General features: G+C 63.5%; 4 protein-coding genes across 16 annotated transcripts in view; 1 reads left to right on the top strand and 3 right to left on the bottom strand.

Moving 5' to 3' along the window:
• Positions 1 to 1,588: 1,588 nt before the first annotated feature.
• On the bottom strand, positions 1,589 to 3,251 carry TMEM141 (transmembrane protein 141). The gene is made up of 5 exons (XM_065648779.1): positions 3,168 to 3,251; positions 3,025 to 3,091; positions 2,860 to 2,943; positions 2,517 to 2,648; positions 1,589 to 1,897 (listed from the first exon to the last, which is right to left on the bottom strand). The coding sequence occupies exons 1-5, from the start codon at positions 3,219 to 3,221 to the stop codon at positions 1,818 to 1,820; spliced, it is 417 nt and encodes a 138-aa protein (XP_065504851.1). The 5' UTR covers positions 3,222 to 3,251; the 3' UTR covers positions 1,589 to 1,817.
• Positions 3,252 to 3,278: 27 nt separating this feature from the next.
• Positions 3,279 to 5,636, top strand: PAXX (PAXX non-homologous end joining factor). 11 transcript variants are annotated; one of them, XM_065648782.1, is made up of 8 exons: positions 3,279 to 3,388; positions 3,459 to 3,519; positions 3,603 to 3,637; positions 3,704 to 3,894; positions 4,417 to 4,491; positions 4,587 to 4,713; positions 4,981 to 5,074; positions 5,170 to 5,636. In XM_065648782.1, exons 1-7 carry the CDS (start codon positions 3,291 to 3,293, stop codon positions 5,057 to 5,059), a joined length of 666 nt encoding a protein of 221 aa, XP_065504854.1. In that variant the 5' UTR covers positions 3,279 to 3,290; the 3' UTR covers positions 5,060 to 5,074; positions 5,170 to 5,636. The 11 variants fall into 11 exon arrangements, 9 of the variants coding, with proteins under 9 accessions (XP_065504854.1, XP_065504855.1, XP_065504856.1 ...); XM_065648783.1 differs by lacking the exon at positions 4,587 to 4,713; XM_065648784.1 differs by lacking the exon at positions 4,587 to 4,713 and having other exon boundaries at positions 4,420 to 4,491.
• A 317-nt stretch (positions 5,637 to 5,953) lies between these two features.
• On the bottom strand, positions 5,954 to 9,331 carry CLIC3 (chloride intracellular channel 3). The gene is made up of 6 exons (XM_065648603.1): positions 9,257 to 9,331; positions 8,344 to 8,453; positions 7,847 to 7,972; positions 7,604 to 7,710; positions 7,154 to 7,329; positions 5,954 to 6,790 (listed from the first exon to the last, which is right to left on the bottom strand). The coding sequence occupies exons 1-6, from the start codon at positions 9,290 to 9,292 to the stop codon at positions 6,629 to 6,631; spliced, it is 717 nt and encodes a 238-aa protein (XP_065504675.1). The 5' UTR covers positions 9,293 to 9,331; the 3' UTR covers positions 5,954 to 6,628.
• A 418-nt stretch (positions 9,332 to 9,749) lies between these two features.
• Positions 9,750 to 17,489, bottom strand: part of ABCA2 (ATP binding cassette subfamily A member 2) — a 35,939-nt gene continuing 28,199 nt past the window's right edge. For all 3 annotated transcript variants that reach the window (XM_065648602.1, XM_065648601.1, XM_065648600.1), the window contains 13 exons: positions 17,205 to 17,352; positions 16,844 to 16,967; positions 15,910 to 16,042; positions 15,623 to 15,740; positions 15,297 to 15,475; positions 14,840 to 14,981; positions 14,374 to 14,508; positions 14,040 to 14,143; positions 13,689 to 13,781; positions 13,319 to 13,421; positions 13,022 to 13,159; positions 12,584 to 12,790; positions 9,750 to 12,340 (listed from right to left, as the gene is read on the bottom strand). In XM_065648602.1, coding sequence (XP_065504674.1) covers positions 12,305 to 12,340; positions 12,584 to 12,790; positions 13,022 to 13,159; positions 13,319 to 13,421; positions 13,689 to 13,781; positions 14,040 to 14,143; positions 14,374 to 14,508; positions 14,840 to 14,981; positions 15,297 to 15,475; positions 15,623 to 15,740; positions 15,910 to 16,042; positions 16,844 to 16,967; positions 17,205 to 17,352 — 1,660 coding nt within the window. In that variant the 3' untranslated portion in view covers positions 9,750 to 12,304. The remainder of the gene's footprint in view (positions 12,341 to 12,583; positions 12,791 to 13,021; positions 13,160 to 13,318; positions 13,422 to 13,688; positions 13,782 to 14,039; positions 14,144 to 14,373; positions 14,509 to 14,839; positions 14,982 to 15,296; positions 15,476 to 15,622; positions 15,741 to 15,909; positions 16,043 to 16,843; positions 16,968 to 17,204; positions 17,353 to 17,489) is intronic.

The raw sequence follows: 17,489 nt of genomic DNA on the forward strand, positions 1-17,489 counted from the left end.
ACCACTCCTATGGCTCTGTGGGTCTTGATCAGCAATGGGCTGATCAGGCAGGGGCACAGCTGCTTATGGGTCCACTTGGACACAGCGGCAGGTCAGGCTCTGCCTGGAGGTCCCAGTCGTTCGCAGCCTGCTGAGACACCATCACGGCTCCGTATGCTCTACCAGCCCAGGGAACTCCCCAGGATGGACCAAGGTGGGCTTGAAAGGCCCATCTGGAAGTGAGGAGTTTCAATCAGTCCTGATTGTGAGGCTGAGGTTTCCCAAGCACTAGTGGTCCAGTCACCCCAAAGGTGTGAGCAGGCAGTGCTCAAGCTGACTGTCCCATGCATTCACTGCTGTGCTCTCGGCCACAGCCTCCATGAAAGGAACACACGTAGAGAGCCTCTGCTCCCAGGGGACCAGGTCTGGTACCCAAGCAGGGCAGGAGAGCAGCCTGCAGGGTTGGCAATTTGTTCGTGCAGTTGCTGGCAGCTCAGAGCCACCATGGCACGCAGGCAGCTGCACCGGGCCAGTCCTGACTCGTCAAGCCCATCTTTAAAAAGCCTCCTGCCCGCCGTGTTCCTCCTCACGCCTCCAGAGAGGTGCGGCTTTAGCAAGAGTTGTGGTTTCTCAATGCCCCCCTTGCTCTTCCAGGTGGCGCAAGCTCTGCTCCCTGCTCTGGCCGAGCTCCCAGTACACTGCACTCATCTTAACCTGCCCGTTCCCTGCACCCACTTTGTTTATAGCTGTTCTGCTGGCTGCTCCCGGTCTCTCTGCACAGATCGAGTGTGATGCCAGTTCAGATGATGTTCTGGGTCCTCAAACCCAGTTTCCTCCCTGGGCCCCTCATCTCCCCAGTGCAGGGATTCCATCCTCTGGTGTGGCTCAGGGACCAGCTCCAGCTCTCACACAGAAGGATGCATTTCTGGTCTCTGGAGCTGAGACACTGCTGCTCTGCTCTAAGAAACCAGCTATAACAGCTTCCAGAATGCAGGCTGGGCTTCCCCTTCTAAGAAATTCAGCTGCTGCTAAATCAGAGCTGGACATCCACCAAGAGCAGCCCATGTGCCTCAGTCATGACTTGGAGTTTGCTATGAAGTAAAAGAGGCTTCTTAATCCTCCTTCTGGTGCGTGGGATTCAAGACAGCGCCATGCCCTTGCTGGCTGGTTAACGGATCTGGATGGAGAGTCTGGGACTGGCCAGGTATGTGCCTGAGAGCACTGAGGGGCTCTGGGCATGCGTGCACCCCCTTTGCGGGGACACAGGACACCCCCGGCGGCCATGCAGCTGCAGGGCTCAGCTCAGCCACTTTCGGGCAGGTGAGAACAGCCTTGCCACTATGGGAACAGGGACACAGTGACTGGCCAGGCTCAAGGAACGGAGCAAGGGGGACAGCTCTGTCCTCTCACAACTTCGCCTGGAGTCATCTGTGCCTGCAGTCATTTCACAGCCCTGCACTGTCAGATTGTGAGTGCCGTAGCCTCAGAGGGACCAGACCTCTCTGCTCCAACATTTACTGCAGAAGTTGCCTCAGGGTGACATTTAACACCTGCACCCCAGCTCTTCCTGTCCCACCACCAGCCCAGCCTTCGCTTCATGCACAATGAGTGTTTTCAGCTCTCAGCTTTTATTGTACCCGCCATGTGCGATGCTCGGAGGCCACCTTGGAGGCAGAAATCCCTGCGCTGTCTCCACCAGGCTCTCACTGCAGGATCAACTCATCCAAGCTCCTGGGCAGTGCCGCAGAGCCCACCGGTCCCACAGGCAAGCACAAGCAGGCTGGGCAGGCAGGAAGGTGTGAAGCAGGACACAGACACGGTGCACTGTGCTCCGACAGCTATTCCACAATATCCCCGTACTTGTTCCTCCTCACCGATGGTGTCACGTTCTCTCTGTCCTCCAGGCTGGGCAGATTTTCTGCAACAGAAAAAACACGCTCCCTGGACCCTCAGCTATCCTGGCGTGTTTACCAGGGAGGGGCAGAAAACCACAGAGCCCTGGTGAAGCATGTAATGCCTCTTCTGCTAGGCCTAGCTTTGGGAGCTCAAGGTACCAGTGGGAGAAAGCAACAAGCAGCTGTGGGAATCTTCAAGCAGCACCTGTCCTGGTGCCCCCCCAGCTCTGCCCACCATACAGAGTAACCAAGATGTGCAGGGGTTTACTACCTCCCTCCATCCCCTGGTCTCTTCTTTCTCTTCCAGCAAACGAGCCCTTTGCTCTGGCTCTCGTGAATCCACAAAGCAGGAGGGGCAGCAGGCAGAACGAAGTGCTCCCACCCCACACTGTCAGCCCCACTCAGAGGGACACGGGAGCCACGAGACCAGGCAGGGAGCTCGGGGCACACTGGCACGGCTGCCACCCCTGGCGTCTGCTCCCATCCCTCAGCTGTGGGGTGCCAATGTGGGACTTATATGTGGATTTTGGCAACGACACAGTTACCAGCTTAATTATGAGGCAGGACCAGCAAATTGTTGCAGCAGGGAAGAACCAGGCATGACAAGCCCAGGGAAAGCAGCAGGGGGAGACGTGAACATACCTGTGGGCTGAGACACCCTACCAGCCGCGGCGAGCTCCTGCGGGGACTTGTCTGTCTCCAGGTAAATCCAGAAGTCGGAGCATTTCTGCGTCTCAGCTCTGGTTACCATGTAGCTGGCGAGGGACCCTGTGGCTGGAGAGACCAAGGTGCTCCCAAAAGCACCGGCATTTGCGAAAGGCAGCAGTGGGGAAAGCACCTGCCAGCTGCCGAGCTGGGCTGCGAGCCGACCCAGAGCCCCCCAGGGCCATGGGAAGCAGGGGTGTGACAGGAGCCAGGGCAGAAAATCCCCCAGGGAAAGTACAAACAGCCGTTCTGCCCGGGCAGGGCCGGGCAGGGCGCTCACCCGCGGCCAGCAGCAGGCTCCACTGCGGGCCGTACGGCAGCTTCGTGTGCACCAGCTTCTGCAGCGCGAAGGCGGCTCCGCTCCCTGCCGAAACCCGGGACCGGGCGCCGTTACCGGCTGCAGCCCCACCGCGGGGGGCACCCGGGGAGCCGTGCCAGGCCGTACCTGCCAGGAAGGTGCCGATGCCCTTCACGAAGGCGTGCGACTGGCAGGCCGCGTACTGCTGCAGCGCCTGCGGGGAGACGCGCTCAGCGCCGGCAGCCCCGTGCCCGCCCCGCCGCGGCCCTCAGCCCCGGCCCTGCGCGCACCGGGTGCTTGGCGGCCACGCTGTCCTCCACCCGCCGCAGCCCCAGCTGCACCATGGCGGGGCCGGCGGCGCCAGTGCCGGGGCGGGCCCGCGGGGCGCGCCCGCCCCTTCCGGCGCTGCCGCCATGGCGGAGCCGGCCGGGCCGTTCCGCCTGCTGCGGGCCGGGCCGGGCCGCTTCCTCTGCTACTGCCGGCCCGGGCCCGGGCCCGGCGGCACCGTCTAGTGAGTGAGGGGCCGGGGCCGGGCCGGGGCCGAGCAGCCCCGGCACAGCCTGAGCCGCCGCCTCCCGCAGTGTGACCGACGCGCTGGAGGTCTGGGCCGGGGAGCTCGGCGCCCGCCCGCCGCTCGGCTGCGTATGTACCGGGGCGGCGGGAAGGGCCCGGGGCTGGGCCGGGAAGGGCTGTTTCGGGACGCGCCCGCTCTCTCTGCTCCGCAGCGCTGCCCGCCGGGGGAGCACGGCACGAAGCTCAGGTGGGTGCCGCCCCGCGGGGACCGGCCCCTCCGGCCGGGCCCCGCTCACCCCGGCTCCCCGCGCAGGGCCGCCTTGGGCCGGGGAACCGCCGCGCTGAGCCTGGGCGAGCGGCCGGCCGTGCTGCAGCTGCGGGGGGAGGCCCCGTGCTCGGCCCTGCAGCTCTTCAAGCTGCCCGTCGCCGAGGCGAGGAGCCAGCTCCAGGCGCTGCTGTTCGGCATGGCGGGGCGCGTCGAGAGCCTGGAGAGACGCCTGGAAGGTCTGCAGGGGGTGAAGGCAGGAGGAGGGCGGGCAGCTCCTTGGCACCTTCGTGGTACCATCCCCCCCGCCCAAAGGTGCCCCAGGTGACTCAGCGCACCCAGCAGCAGGCTGTGCCTCCCGGGTGGTCTCTCCTCACTGGTCCTGGGTGAGCTGGCCAGGAGCACTGGGCGGCAGAGGTGCTGCCTTCTGTTTCCCATCTGGGCTGGCCAGGGTCTGCACCTGCTCACCTTGGGCAGGAGACATCCTGTGTGGGATCAGAGGACGCGATGTTTTGTCTCTGTGCAGAAACACGGCCTTGTCCCCATGGCCAGCACCACACATGCATCTCTGTGTGTAGGAGTCACCTTACGGAAGTATCTACTTTAGGGGTCTAGGAAGGTTCTGGGACAGCAGCAGCAGCCTGGGTGGGAGTGGGTCAGTTTGACTATGGAGGGATGGAGCTTGCTGGGGAGGCTTGGGGTGCAATGCATGCTGCATTGGGGTGTGTTGTCACAAGCTTTGGCTCCGATTCCTGTCTCAGCAGTGGTGGAGACAGCGGTATCTTCCTGCAGCCCTGAGAAGAACGCTGCCTACAGCCAGCAGCTCTTCCTACCAGGTAGGTAATTGCCAGGAGGCACCTCCCCTGGTCCCCCTGCTTGTTTGCCTTCTCTTACGCAGGAGCTGCTGGTCCTGTGTCCATGTGTTCTCCAGGACACTCTGAGTCCCCTCAGCTGTGGCTGCTGTCGGCTGCCCCGCTGTCCTGGTGTCGTTCCTGGCACAGAAGGGGCCGGGGCTCAGCTTGGTGGCTCTTGGAGTGTCCAGGATGCCCTGTGCGCAGGTCAGATGCCGGGTGTTGCCAGGCAGGTTGCTCACTAAGCCTCCAGGATGGGGTCAGGCTTTGTTGCTCTTCCAGACTGGAGGCTGTGTCAGGTCCATGGCTCCCTGCTCCTTTGGGAGAGGAGACCAGGCTTGGCCCTTCCTCACCCACCACGGACACTGGGCCAGGCTGGTGGGCTGCTGAAAGCTCCCCCTGGGTGTGGAGGTGCTTGCAGGGCTGCCCAGGCCACTAGCTGACCTTTTGCAATCCCTGTCCTGACTGAGGCAGACCCCAGCCCAAGGAAGAACAGGGGTGCTGTCTCAGCTTTGCCGGCCAAGAGGAAGATCCCGGGAGAGTCTCTAATTAACCCTGGTTTCAAAAGGTAAGTGCTGCTTCCAGGTGTGGTGCTGGGACTGTGCACAGCGGACTCCAGGGTGTGGGGCTTTGAGCTGTGATGCCTCCTGCATCTGTTCCTAGCAAGAAGGCACCGTCTGGAGTGGACTTCGAGGACTCCTGACCTGTCCTGTCTCATCTCCTGATGGCAGCCCTGATGGAGCCTTGTCAAACACCTGTGTGGCTGGTGGAAGAGGATTCACTGCCCCCTGGGCCTGCTGAGCACCTTGTGCCCAGGGAGGTGGAGGACAAAGCAGGACTTGGAGGGCTGGAGCCAGCGCCTGGCAGGCCTGAGCGGGCAGCAGATCCCAGCCGGTGCACTGGCAGGGCCTGTGCGGGGACAAGGCGGGCAGGGCTGGCAGGAGTGGTGGCTTTTTTCTTTGCAGCTCTTCCCTGCTGGCAGGGGCCACCTCTCTACCTCACTTGCCATGAATCGGTGAGGTTTTTAAAAAACTTTTATACCATCATGTAACGAAAAGATTGCCTGTGCTTAACTTATTGCCAGTAAAGCTGGTTTTAGCCAGCCAGTCTCTGGGGACTGGGACAGTGCAGATCTGTCCATCCATTCTGCGTTTCCTTTGCTCAATAACTCTGTGGCCAATTTCAAGTGAACCTGGAGGGTCAGGGGCTCACTTTCCTGCCATCTATGTGCCAGTGGGCTGGTGGGTGAGTGGTTAAAGCCCCCCAACCGCCCTGGAGATCTGGGGGAATGGGCCCAGTCCTTGCTAGGCACTGGGAGAGGACTGGGAGGCTGGTGAGAAGTCCTGTGAGGGAGGAGAGCTTCTGGGGCTGGTCACTCCAGACTCACACTTGTCTCACTTGCAAAGCCTTTATTGATTTTGGAGAGCTCTGATACATGGCTTGGACTTGCCCCACGTCACCCCCCTCCCTCTCCCAAATCTGCCACTGAGAGCTTCCTGCCGGTGGGTTCTTTGGGGATGGTCCCTCCCACTCCCCTCACCCAGGGCGGTGGGGGCCGAGCCGTGTCCATCCCCCCGGCTGCATTCCCAGGGCTCTGCCGGGGCTGTGCCGGTTCCCCTCACCGGTGTGAGGAGCCATCCTGCCCTGGCACAGCCCTGCCCGGCTCCCTCAGCTGCTGGGTGCCACGGTGTCCCCCACAGGACGCTGGGGGTGCCCGCTGCAGTGCGCTGCCCGCTGTGCCTGCAGCCTCTGCTCTGGGCAGCCTTTCCTCCCAGCTCCTGCCTTTGCCCGCAGCATTGCCCAGCTTTGGTACCAACAGTGCCTGTGGCTCTGGCACCCCTGCACCCATCCTGGTGCTTGAGGGACCACAGGGCAGGTCGAGAGGCTCCTGGCTGGGCAGGGAGGGTGGCACAAGAGGCGAGGATGCATCTGCAGACTCAGTGTGGTGCAGATTGCTGCCAGCACCTCAGCAGGGGTGCCAGCTGGGGGAATTTGGGTGCCAGGGTGCTCTCTGCCTTCCCAAGTGCGTGCGTGCAGGACGGTGGTGGTCGTGGCAGGACCGGGGCGGGCGCTGGGCTGCTCCCCCACCCCAGCCCTGCACGCACCTGGGTGTGTGCCCGGCTCACTGCGGTGACCGGACCACGGAGCGATAGGCTTGGATGATCTCCTCGCTGTTGGGGCAGGTGTACTTGAACTCCTTGGTTTCGCTGGCAGCATTGAGGTAGCGCCACACGCCCTGCAGGTCCTTGGGGATCCCGAAGCGGCGGTAATGCTGGCACACGACCTGCGGGCAGGAATCAGGTGACCCCTTGCCCAGCCCTGAGCTGTGCCAAGGAGCGCCCTGCGGCCGGGCAGTGGCATTCGTGGGCAGGAGCCAGCGAGGAAGGGTGGCAGGGGGCCAAGGGACATCCCTGGCACTGCACTAGACGAGGGGTGGCACCTGGCAGGGGATGTGGAGGGGAGTGAGATCTGTGGGAAGGCACTGTGCTGGGCATGGGGAGAGCGGGGGGACACGGGGTGACACAGGGCTTGGCAGAGGAGCAGGGGGGTTGCTGCAGGCACCCAGGGGGAGGTGAGAGTGTGGGGCCAACAGCATCGAGAAGCCAGAGCAAAGGGAAGGGCACAGCACTGGGATGCCCGCGCTCACCTGAACGATGTTGAGTTTGGGCAGCAGGTTGCAGTCAGCCAACGTGAGCTGGTCCCCGTCCAGGAATCGGCGGCGGGAGGCGCGGAGCTGGGGCTCGTGGGCCAGCTCATAGGCCAGGGGAGTGCTCAGGTACTTGTCCAGCTTCAGCAGGGCCCGCAGGAGGCTCCGCTGCAGTGCTGTGGGGGGCGGCAGCACCGCTCGTCAGGGCACGGCCCCCCTGCCAGCGCAGCCCCGTGCCTGCAGCACCTGCCCGTGTCCTCCTGCCCTGCCTGGGCTGGCACCAGCCCCTGCCCTCCCCAGAGAGCCCTGGCACGGCCACGCTGAGCTGCGGGGAGGGGGCAGTGCCTGGAGAGACCTGGGGAGGGCTGGAAAGGCCCAGGGAGCCCTGAGTGGGCTTCAGGTGGTGGCACCTGAGAGGTTGCATGGGGTGATCCCAACCCAGCTCCTCACCCTCATCCTGAGCAGGCACCGGATTCTTGATGAAAGTGGAGAACTTGTGGAAGATGTCATTCCCGGCCAGGCTTGACTCCCTGTACTGCGGGACCAGGCTGGGGAACCTGCAGGGACGTGGGCACCGTTGAGGAGGGCGGCAGGAGCTGGCAGGCTCGTGTGCTGCCTGCCCGCAGCCCCCCAGCCTGTCCGGCCCCTCTTTGGCCCCTTGCCCTCTCTCTCAGGGCAGCGCTGGCCACTGACTTGGGAGGGGGCAGCCTGTCCTCCAGGAAGTCCTCGATGGTGACGGTGTCAGTCTTGGAATCACCATTGTAGAGCAGAACGGGCAGCTGGGCACCTGGCGCAAAGTCCTTCAGCACGTCCAGTGCCCTGCGGGAGATGGGGATGGACGCTGATGCCCAGTAGTGCCCAGGGCACTGCGCACGTATGTGTGTGTGTTTGCGTGCAGACGTGTCCCAGGCAAAGGACAAGGTGGTGCCCCCCGCCACTGCACCTGCCTCCATGTGTGCCCATGGCAGCTCTGCCCTGGGAAATGCCCACCAACCTCCTTCAGGCAGCAGTGGGCAGCTGGGGGATACAACAAGCTCTGTGTGTTCCACGGTGCTCCCTTCATGCCCCTTCCCAAGGTGTTGGGCACCTCCCACCTCCCCCCTCAGTGTGCCATGGCAAGGCTGGCTCACAGCCCTGACCTGTGGTGGCATCCCCCATGTCCTCCGCGTGGGTGGGAGGGCACGACTCACCTCTTGGCATCCACGGTGGTGAGGGTGAAGGGCACCCCTTTGAGCAGCAGCACCATGAAGATCCGCTGGCAGAAGGGGCAGTGGCCCACGCTCTCCCCATCCTCACTCGCCTGTGGGCAGAGGGAGAGCTCAGCTGCCCCTTTGCCCCAGGGCGGCTGCAGTGGGGGCAGCGCCGGTGGGTGCAGGTGAGGGTGGCGGGTGCATGGCACTGCCCTGGCTGAGCCTGGGCTGGCCACGGGCCAGCGGGCAGTGCTGGCCGCCAGTGGCACCCGCTACACTGGGCGGGGTGCCGGGCCCCAGCCCCCGCCTGCTCCAGGGCCTCCACACCCCATGGCAGAGCAGCCCGCGTGGCACAGCCGGTGCTGGCCCTGGCACCCCTGGGAGACCAGGGGGCCACAGGCTGCCCCAGCCCTACGGTGCCAAGGGGGCCAGGGCTTGAGGACAGCGATAGCGGGGGCAGCTATGGCAGGGAACAGCCCAGCACAGCAGGGACTGTGCTGGAGGAAGGCGATAGCGATGCTGGTGGCCCCGTCACCCCCAGGCGCGATCCCAAGCAGTTGCTGTCCTGCCCTGTGCAGCCAGACAAACTGCTCAGTGGGCGCTGGCTGGAACAGGCCCAGCAGGTGCAGGCAGGTGCTGCAGCGACCACACTGCTGGGGAGGGGGCCCTGGTTTGGGGGATCACCCCAGGCTGAGCGCCCACAGCCCCCCGTGTCCATGGGGCAAGCAGCAGCGCGCTATGCCCTGGAGAAGAGCCCCGAGCTGCCCATCCAGTGCCCCCCATCCAGTAACCCCCATCTGGGCACTGCAGTGGGTAGGGGGTGGCTGGAACACCCCAGCCCGGGCAACACTGCGTGGCAGCCAGAGGTGCCCACTCACCAGGGACACCCTGGGCCCCCAGGACCCCCCCTCACCTTGACAAAGAGCTGGATTTGGGGTTTCTCGGCCATGCTGGGTGGTGGCTGCTGGCTGAGTGGTGGCTGTGGCAAGTGCTGGAGCTGTGGCCCCTCCCAGCCCACATTCCTCCCCGGGGTGCACCCGCTCCCACCCACACCTGCCCCACGCCCTGCCGTGGGGCCCTGCCGTGGGGCCCTGTTGCGGGGCCCTGTCGTGGGGCCCCGGCCACCGCTGCGACTCTGCCCCAGGTCTGGCACAGGCAGCTCACAGCATCGCCAGCTGTGGTGGCTCCTGCCTGTGCCCTGGGGGTGTCACACCAGCGTTACCCCCCACCCCCGCAGATGGCGGGCACCAGGTGCTGCCCTGTGTTGTGCCCAGCTCCCTTTGCCCATGGCAGGCTCCTGCATCCTCGCCTGCGGCACTGCGAGCCCCCTCAGCCTGGTCCCTTTCCAGGCACCCAGCCTTGGCACTCCCACCCACCAGCACCCACGCAGCCTCACTGGCTCCAGTTATTATTTTTTTATTTAAAACAATCATTATTTTCACATTTCATTTTTTTTGTTTCTTTTGCTTGCAATGTACAGGCTCCTCTAAGGCATCCCCACCCCTGGGGGTGCCCCGTGCCTGGGGCCGTGCGCGGCACCGGCGTTGTGCCTGCAGCTGGTGGCCAAGGACGTGCAGCGGGAGGTGAGGCGGGAAGCAGGACCAAACTCAACAAAGCAAATAGTGTTAAGGCAACGGCCACCCCCGCGCTGGGGCGATGCCCTCCTGTCCCCTCCCCACTGCCACCCCTGCGGTGCCCCCAGCAGGGTCTGTGCCTGGGACAGCCCAGGGTGGGAAGGCCACCATGGGTACCCCAGCTGTTTGGGCACTAAAGCATCTTCATTGATCATGGAAAGCCATGGGGCATGGGGATGGTGACACGGCAGCTGGTGGGGGCAGCTCTGTGGAGGGAGGGCTGGGGGGGCTCTGTGCCTGGGGTGCCAGTGCCCTCCCAGAGCCCCGAGCAGGACAGCAGTGAGAACATGGGGTGAGGACGGGGTGAGGACACAGCCCCGGCCAGAGCACAGAGCACCCTGCCCACCCTGGGGTGTCCCAAGGGTGTCACCACTGGGGGCCCAAAGCTGACACCGTCCCCTCTCTCCCTGGGGCCAAAGGGCTCACCCTGTGCTGGCTCGTCTCCCAGTGCCCACTCAGAAAAGCAGAGTGTGCCCAGCAGGGGACCAAGGGGCAGCTGGGGTGGGCTGCCCACCCAAGCCATCCGCCCACCGCAGGACCAGCCAGTTTCCAGTATGCCATTAAAAAAAATATGGTCTGAAAAATCTGAAAATAGAGCTTATCTCCCCCCCAATTTTTCCCCTATTGAAAATACTGTATATTGTATCACAATCTATAGCAGGTGGCATACAGGGCTGGTGAGAGTGGGGGGCATGGGCACAGTGGCGGGTCAGCTGCCACCTGGGTCTGCCCCGGCTCCCGTGCCCACAAGTGGGGCCAGGCCTGGCCCTGACCCACCTCCCGCTGCCCCATGGCAGCGAGCCTGGGTGCCCAGGGCTGCCCGCTGAACCCAGGCCAGGGTGGCAGAAAGGACAGTAGGGCACACATGGGCAGCGCATCCCCAGCGGCGTCTTGGGAAGGAGCGGGGGCTGTGCACGGTCCCCCCGGGCTGCTGCGGAAGCCCAGGGCACCCACAGGGTGGGTGGTCAGGGTCAGTGCCATGGACCCTGCTGTCACCCCGGCTCTGGGCATGGCTGCGGCGGCCAGAGAGCTGCAGGCTGGGGGGTGCTGCCGGGCTTGGGGTGCTGGGCATGGCCCCCACAGGTGACAAGGCTGCAGGACCCTCTGCAGAAAGGAGGAGCACTGCTGGCCCAGGGAGCACCTGCTGCTGACTCGGTGACACTGCCAGCCCCAGGTGACATTGCTGTCCCTAGTGACAGTGCCAGCCCTGGTGATGCTGCCAGCCCCACCACACTGGGCCAGGCTCTGCTGCACCCACCCGGGCTGTCTCATCCTCGTACCTCAAGGCCACTCACTCCCATTCTGGGGTGCAGCAACCCCTCCCTCAGTACCACCAGGGACCCAACAAGAAGAAACCAGTGCCAGTGGCTCCTGCACAGGGCTGGAGGCTGAACAATGAGTGCCAGGGCAAAGGGGCAAAGGAGGGGACGGAGTAGAAAGGTGGCACAGCTGCAGCAATGCCCTGGGGCAGGGGAAGTGGGCGGGGAAGGCGCAGGAGGCAGGTTAGGGGCTCTGCAGGAGGGACGTGGTTGGGGGCAGAGGGGAGAAACAGCTGGTGCCAGCATGTGAAATACCCTGTGAAATACCCCCCTGCCCCAGCAGGTGCCCCCCTGCCAGGGCAATGGTGCCGAGTGCCCAGCCCATGCCTGGCCAGGGGGGCTGGAGCCCTCGACTGGCAGCAGCGTGGGCAGGCAGGACACCCCAGGGGGGCTGAGGCCCCTGTCTTGGATGGGCTGGAGGTTGCAGTGACATCCCCCTGGTGGCAGGAGTCAATTGCGGGTGAAGAAGCAGAGCTCCTGCCCGCACAGTGCTGGACCCTGAGCCCCTCACAGTGCCAAGGGCTAAGCCAGGGGTGCTGGAACGAGGAGCAAGCGGCTGTCCTTCCTCCGGCCCTGCCACGGCCAGGCCTGGGCTGCTGCTGCTGCCAGGTGTCCCTGTGGCCGAGAGTCCCCGTGGGGGTGCAGGATGGATGTCCCAAGCAAAGGCACCGCTCACAGGCCTCATCCCCACCACGAGGCACGCGGGGCTGGCAGCACCGGCCCCAAGCTGCACCCTTCTCCTCGCAGTCTCTGTCCGTGGCAGGCACTGGCTGGGCGAGCCAGCCAAGGACGGTGGCCCACAGCACCACACAGTGACACTGAAGGGGACAAAGGCCATCTGGTGGGCAGTGGCTCGTGAGGTCCATCTAGGCCGGCGCCACACCTGCCATGTCCTCCCTGGCACCCGCCTCTGGCCGTGGTGGCTCCGCTTGACGGGGTGAAGGGAGGGGAGAGGCCAAAAGGGTCTGGTGGCTTCAGAGCTGGGGGACATGGCTGCCCCCGGGGGTCTCAGCACAGCGTGTCGGTGTTGAACGAGAGCTGAGCCTGCGGGCACAGAACACAGGCCTCAGGGCTGGGCAGGGGCTGCCCGCAGCGCCCAGCACGCCCAGGGCTGCTGGGGCCAGGATCCAGCCTGGGGGGAGCAGCCACCCCTCCCGTGGTCCATCCCTGGGCCCACCATGTCCCCTTCCCTGGGTGAGAGCTGGTGCCATGCCACCCAGTCCCAGTGCCCCACGGCAGAGACACAGCTGGGACCAGGGACACCCAGATCTGAGGACGACCTCTCACCCTCTCCTCCTCGAAGCTGATGAGGCCTTCATCGTCCGTCTCCAGGTCCTCCTGCTCCTCCACCACCAGGGCACGCAGCTCCGTGGGGGCGGCCCGGGGGCGCAGCAGGCTCAGCACGCGCTCCAGGGGCGACTGCAGCGCACAGCTGGGGCTCGTCTCCTGTTGCTCCAGGTTGTCACTTTGCTTCTTGGCAAAATTCACAAACACCTGGGGGGAAAGCGGCAGGAGGCTGCAAGGGACCTCTGTGAGCACCTCCACCCCCTGGTCACCCTTCACCTGCCAGCTGTGATGCTGGAGACAGGCCCAGCACATCCCACTGGGCTGGGGCCACCACTTGCCCCCCACCTCCCATCCTAAAGGTGGTTGCTGCCAGGCACTTTGGCACAGCCACCCCCCCAGGGACAAGTGTCCAGCTGCCTGCATCATCCCCACTCTCACGTTGTCCAGCGTGGTCTGGCTGACGGAGTAGTCTTCGATACCCAGTACATCCACCACCTGCTCCATCTTGCTGAAGACCTGTGCCAGCGAGATCTGGTCCGACTTCAGCTGGTACTGGGCCTTGGTGTGGTGCCGTTCCTGCAAGGGACATGGAGGTGACACCCATGTCCTCACTCCCAGAGCCCCTGCCATCACACCACAGGGGGTCCCACAGAGCTGTCCCCTGGGGGATGAAGGCTGCTTGTGCCTCGAGAAGGGGACTGGCAGGGGACAGCAGTGCCACCACCGGGAGCTCACCTTGAGGACAGCCTCGGGAAAGTTGCGGTTGAAGAACCTCACCACCTCCTTGATGTTGAGGCTGGACTTGGTGCGCACTGTAATCATGTAGCCATCTCCAAACCTGCATGGTGACAAGGGGTCCCATGAGGATCTACCCTCCAGCTTGCACCTTTGTGGGGAAGGACTGACCTCATGGAAGGTGACAATGCTGTCCTGCAGCCACCACACCCACCCAAGCGAGCATGGCCCCTGCCCACCCTCCAAAGCAGCACCCACACGAAGGCCTGACATCTTGCCATGGGTGCTGCATTGTCACCATGATGTGGGGGCCCAGGCCCCTCCCGCCCCACGGCGCACACAGGGTGCTGGACCCTCAACGGGCTCTTACCGGTTCTTCAGGTGCTGGATGCTGCCGAGACACTTGAGCCGCCCATTCACCATGATGGCCAGGCGGGTGCAGAGCGCCTCGCACTCCTCCATGCTGGGGAGACAGGTTTGGCTTCAGCAGGGGGGCACAGGGGGACAGTGCCCGGGGCTGCGGTGGGGGCAGGTGGGGAGCCAAGCAGCCATGGCCACACCACCAGGGGTGAGAGAAGGCAACAGAGGGTGTCTCAGGTTCCCTCTGCTCCCTGTGCCCCAGCCAAATGCCATCTCCTGGGGACCAAAGAGCCCCCTCCCACCCACACAGCATCTCAGGCACCCGGAGGCATCGCACATGCAACCAGGACCTCCCCCAGACCTGTGGGACGTGAGCACCACGGAGCGACCCGTTTTGATGACATCCAGGATGAGGTTCCAGAGGAAGCGCCGTGCCTTGGGGTCCATCCCTGTGGTGGGCTCATCCTGAGGGACGGATAGCACCCTCAGACACGCAAGCACCCAGGGGACCCGCCACCCCCTTCCTGACCTGAGCCCGGATCAGGACACCATCCCATTCCCAAAGATGCTCATGGTGGAGCCGGGGACAGGCAGCTCCCACCCAGGGTCATTTCTCCACCCTTGCCCAGCACCAGCCCCAGGGTCATGGGTGGGAGGAGGACTCCACAGGCAGGGCGCCGGAGCCAGAGCCGCACCAAGAAGATGAAGGCTGGGTATCCGATCAGCGCGATGGCCGTGGACAACTTCCTCTTGTTGCCTCCGCTATAGGTGCTGGCAGGCTTGTCAGCATACTTGGTCAGCTCCAGCTTCTTCAGCGCCCACTTGACCACCTGCAAGGCACGGGGGGGCTGACACCACCCTGCCATGGCCACAGAGCCGGCAGCAGGCAGGGCCGCAGCACGGGCCAGCTGCCAACAGGACCACAAGCGATGTGCCAGTCAGGGGAGCTCCGTAGCAGCCCCTGGCACAGCCAAGAGAGTCAGTGAGAGCCTGCAAGCACGTGTGCCCATCCCCAGCACCCCGTGTGGGCACACCACCATGTCAGCACTGCCATGAGGGTAGCAGCACTGGCTCAAGTCCCCACTGGTGCCTGGAGAGATGCCATTCCCACGGCACAGCAACAGCCTATGGGTGCTGGCAATTGCCTGCCCACAGCCCTACCCGCTCCTCGTCCTTCCAGGGGATGCCGCGCAGGCGCGTGTAGAGCTCCAGGTGCTCCTGTGCTGTCAGCTCGTCGAAAAGCGCATCAAACTGGGGGCAGTAGCCCAAGCTCTGCTGGACCTGCAGGAGTTCCTTCAGGATGCTGCAGGAGAAGACAGAGGGGCCATGGGGAGAAGAAATTGCTTTTCAGGAGTACCCCATCGCTCAACCCCCTTTCACACGCCTTCATACTGGAGCGTCTACCAGGTAACACACAACAGGCAGCCTTGGCAGAGCGCTGGTGTCACTTGCCGCCCCCCAAACGATGGTCAGCCCAGCAGGACAAAGGGCTGCAGAGTGCCGTGGAGCCACATGAGCAGACTCACGCTGCTTCATCCTGGGAGACCCCCAAGCAGACCCTGTTCCATCCCCAGGACAGCGGGCAGTCCCCACCTCCCACCCAGCCTGTGCCCCCGACCTGTGCCCGTTAACAAAGGCCTCTCCACCCGTGGTGCTCTCGTCCCCCGTCAGCATCTTGAAGGTGGTTGTCTTGCCCGCGCCGTTGACGCCCAGCAGCCCAAAGCACTCCCCGGGCCGCACGCCCACGCACAGCCGGTCCACGGCCAGGATGCGCCCAATCTTGCGGGATTTGTACACCTGGTGGGGTAGGGGATGTGGGCTCAGCCTGTCGGGAGGAACCCAGACCCCCAGCCCCAACCCACATCCCTTGGTGGGATGGCTCCAAGGTGTCTCCCTGCAGCCCTGGAGCATCATCCCCTGCCACCACCACCCCACTTGCTGCACCTTGGTGAGGTTTTCAATCTTCAGCATGTCGTTGTCAGCATCACCACGCAGGACACGGTGCCGCTCATTGGCCACATCGATGTCGTCCTCGATGGGTTTGGTGGAGACAGGCAGACGCCTGCGGGAGGGCACAGGGGCAGGGGAGCTCTTGCCTGCATCCCTGCTGGGGACAGGCAGCTCCCCAGTTCGCACCCACTGGAGGAGCACCCTTGGGCTAAGGGGTCCTGACAGCAAAGCTTCTCCCTGCAGCCAGCTCCCCACACCCCCTGCTCCACAGCCACACTCACTGGGGCTTCCGGAAGAAGTTGTACTGGCACATGATGGTGATGAAGAAGCCAACGAAGCCTTCAATTGTCATGGCAACGAGCCCCCGTGTCACGATATCCCATTCGAAGGGCGATTTCATTTTATCAAATTGCCCTGAGTGGGAGGAAGAGGAGGAGAGTAGCTGGGGACACGTTCTCGGGGCACAACCTGGTTGTACATCTTGGGCTGGCCTGTGACAATGACACTGTCCTGCCCCCTTGTCCCTTTCCCTGGGCTGGTTGGTGCTGCCAGCACCAGAGCTCGTTACAACAAGGCTTTGCGTTCACAGTGCGTGTGCTGCTGAAATCATCTTTTAGCTTTTCAACCTCAGCAGGATGAGTCAACCCAACTGAGAGTGGATATTGGATGGATTTGTCAGATCCTGCCTCTAAATCATCCCTCATGACACCAGCAACACCTGGGTTATATACAGAAGCTGCTTGGGAAGCAGAGAGCAGCAAGAACTTTTAGAGGCAAAGCTGAAGCTGCAAGCAGCAAAAGGCTCATTTTGGCTGGGCAGTGCAGCCCTGCAAGCTGGGGACACGTCTGCAAGAACCCCTGCAGTCCCCATCCCTCATCACAGTGTGGCCTCACCACAGCCCCACCATGGGCAATGTGCAACAGCAGCAGAGACGCACAACCCTGCCAGGGCTCACAACCTTCTCTCCCCATCAGGCTGCTATTCGGGATGGCCCAAGGAACCATTTCCAGCATCACTGGCACCACACCATGGCTGACCCTCAACTGTGTCTCTTCCTGCACCCCAGCCTAGTTCCCATCCCTGGCTTTTTGCTCCAGGTTGCTCTGGGCCTCAGGAAGCCCCACAGGGCAGGCGGAGGGGATGTGCCAGCACCATGGTCCCCCAACAGCCCCACGTGCCCTGGAGCAAGGGAGGGAGGGAACGAGAGGCCATACCAATCTTGGCGTAGTATTCGTTGATGTACTCATTGTAGGCCATCTCCATCAAGCCATGGCCCAGGTTGTAGTTAGGGAATACAAGGAAGCAGCTCTTCAGGTAGCTGTTCACCACCTTCAGATCCTGTGGGGAGATGCAGAGAGGACATGACCATCAGAAACACCCCTGAGGACTGTGAGTGCATGGTAGGATCAGGTTCCCCACCAAGATACAGCCCGGTCAGCTCTCAAAGCTGATCCTGCTGGGCGCGGGAGTTTGGAGCAGAGACCTCCCAAAGTCCCTCCCAGCCTGAGCTGTCCCATGCTGCAATAGCAGCTTCTCCCTTCCTGGTAGCTCCAGGCAGAGCTGTGAATCCCGTACCTTGTCATGTTCAAAGAGCTGCAACAGGAACGTGGCAACAGTGGCTGTGATGCCAATGAAGAGGTTGATGACGATGAGGAACACGTAGGCAGAGCTGGGCACCTCGAACCAGAAGGATGCAGGGTACATGATGGGGGTGATGGACCAGCTGGGAAGGTAAGTGGCAGGAGCACACGTCAGCGTGGCAGGAGAGGGACCAGGCAGTGCCAACCATGGAGCCTCGGGACCGCCCACCTCCCAGTCCCACCCTCCCCGGGCTCTCCCACCCCAGCCCTCGCAGCCCAC

This window comes from Caloenas nicobarica, chromosome 19 (assembly GCF_036013445.1).
Source record: "Caloenas nicobarica isolate bCalNic1 chromosome 19, bCalNic1.hap1, whole genome shotgun sequence".
Classification (NCBI taxonomy): domain Eukaryota; kingdom Metazoa; phylum Chordata; class Aves; order Columbiformes; family Columbidae; genus Caloenas; species Caloenas nicobarica.

Excerpts from the sequence above, each read along its gene's own strand:
- TMEM141 (XM_065648779.1), bottom strand. The coding sequence starts at position 3,221 with ATGGTGCAGCTGGGGCTGCGGCGGGTGGAGGACAGCGTGGCCGCCAAG. Across the intron at positions 2,944-3,024 it reads CATCGGCACCTTCCTGGCAG|GGAGCGGAGCCGCCTTCGCG; the intron begins GTACGGCCTGGC and ends GGGTTTCGGCAG. Across the intron at positions 2,649-2,859 it reads GAGCCTGCTGCTGGCCGCGG|CCACAGGGTCCCTCGCCAGC; the intron begins GTGAGCGCCCTG and ends TGGTCTCTCCAG.
- PAXX (XM_065648780.1), top strand. The coding sequence starts at position 3,291 with ATGGCGGAGCCGGCCGGGCCGTTCCGCCTGCTGCGGGCCGGGCCGGGC. Across the intron at positions 3,638-3,703 it reads GAGCACGGCACGAAGCTCAG|GGCCGCCTTGGGCCGGGGAA; the intron begins GTGGGTGCCGCC and ends CTCCCCGCGCAG. Across the intron at positions 3,895-4,416 it reads CCTGGAGAGACGCCTGGAAG|CAGTGGTGGAGACAGCGGTA; the intron begins GTCTGCAGGGGG and ends TTCCTGTCTCAG.
- CLIC3 (XM_065648603.1), bottom strand. The coding sequence starts at position 9,292 with ATGGCCGAGAAACCCCAAATCCAGCTCTTTGTCAAG. Across the intron at positions 7,973-8,343 it reads ACCACCGTGGATGCCAAGAG|GGCACTGGACGTGCTGAAGG; the intron begins GTGAGTCGTGCC and ends CATCTCCCGCAG. Across the intron at positions 6,791-7,153 it reads CCAAACTCAACATCGTTCAG|GTCGTGTGCCAGCATTACCG; the intron begins GTGAGCGCGGGC and ends TCCTGCCCGCAG.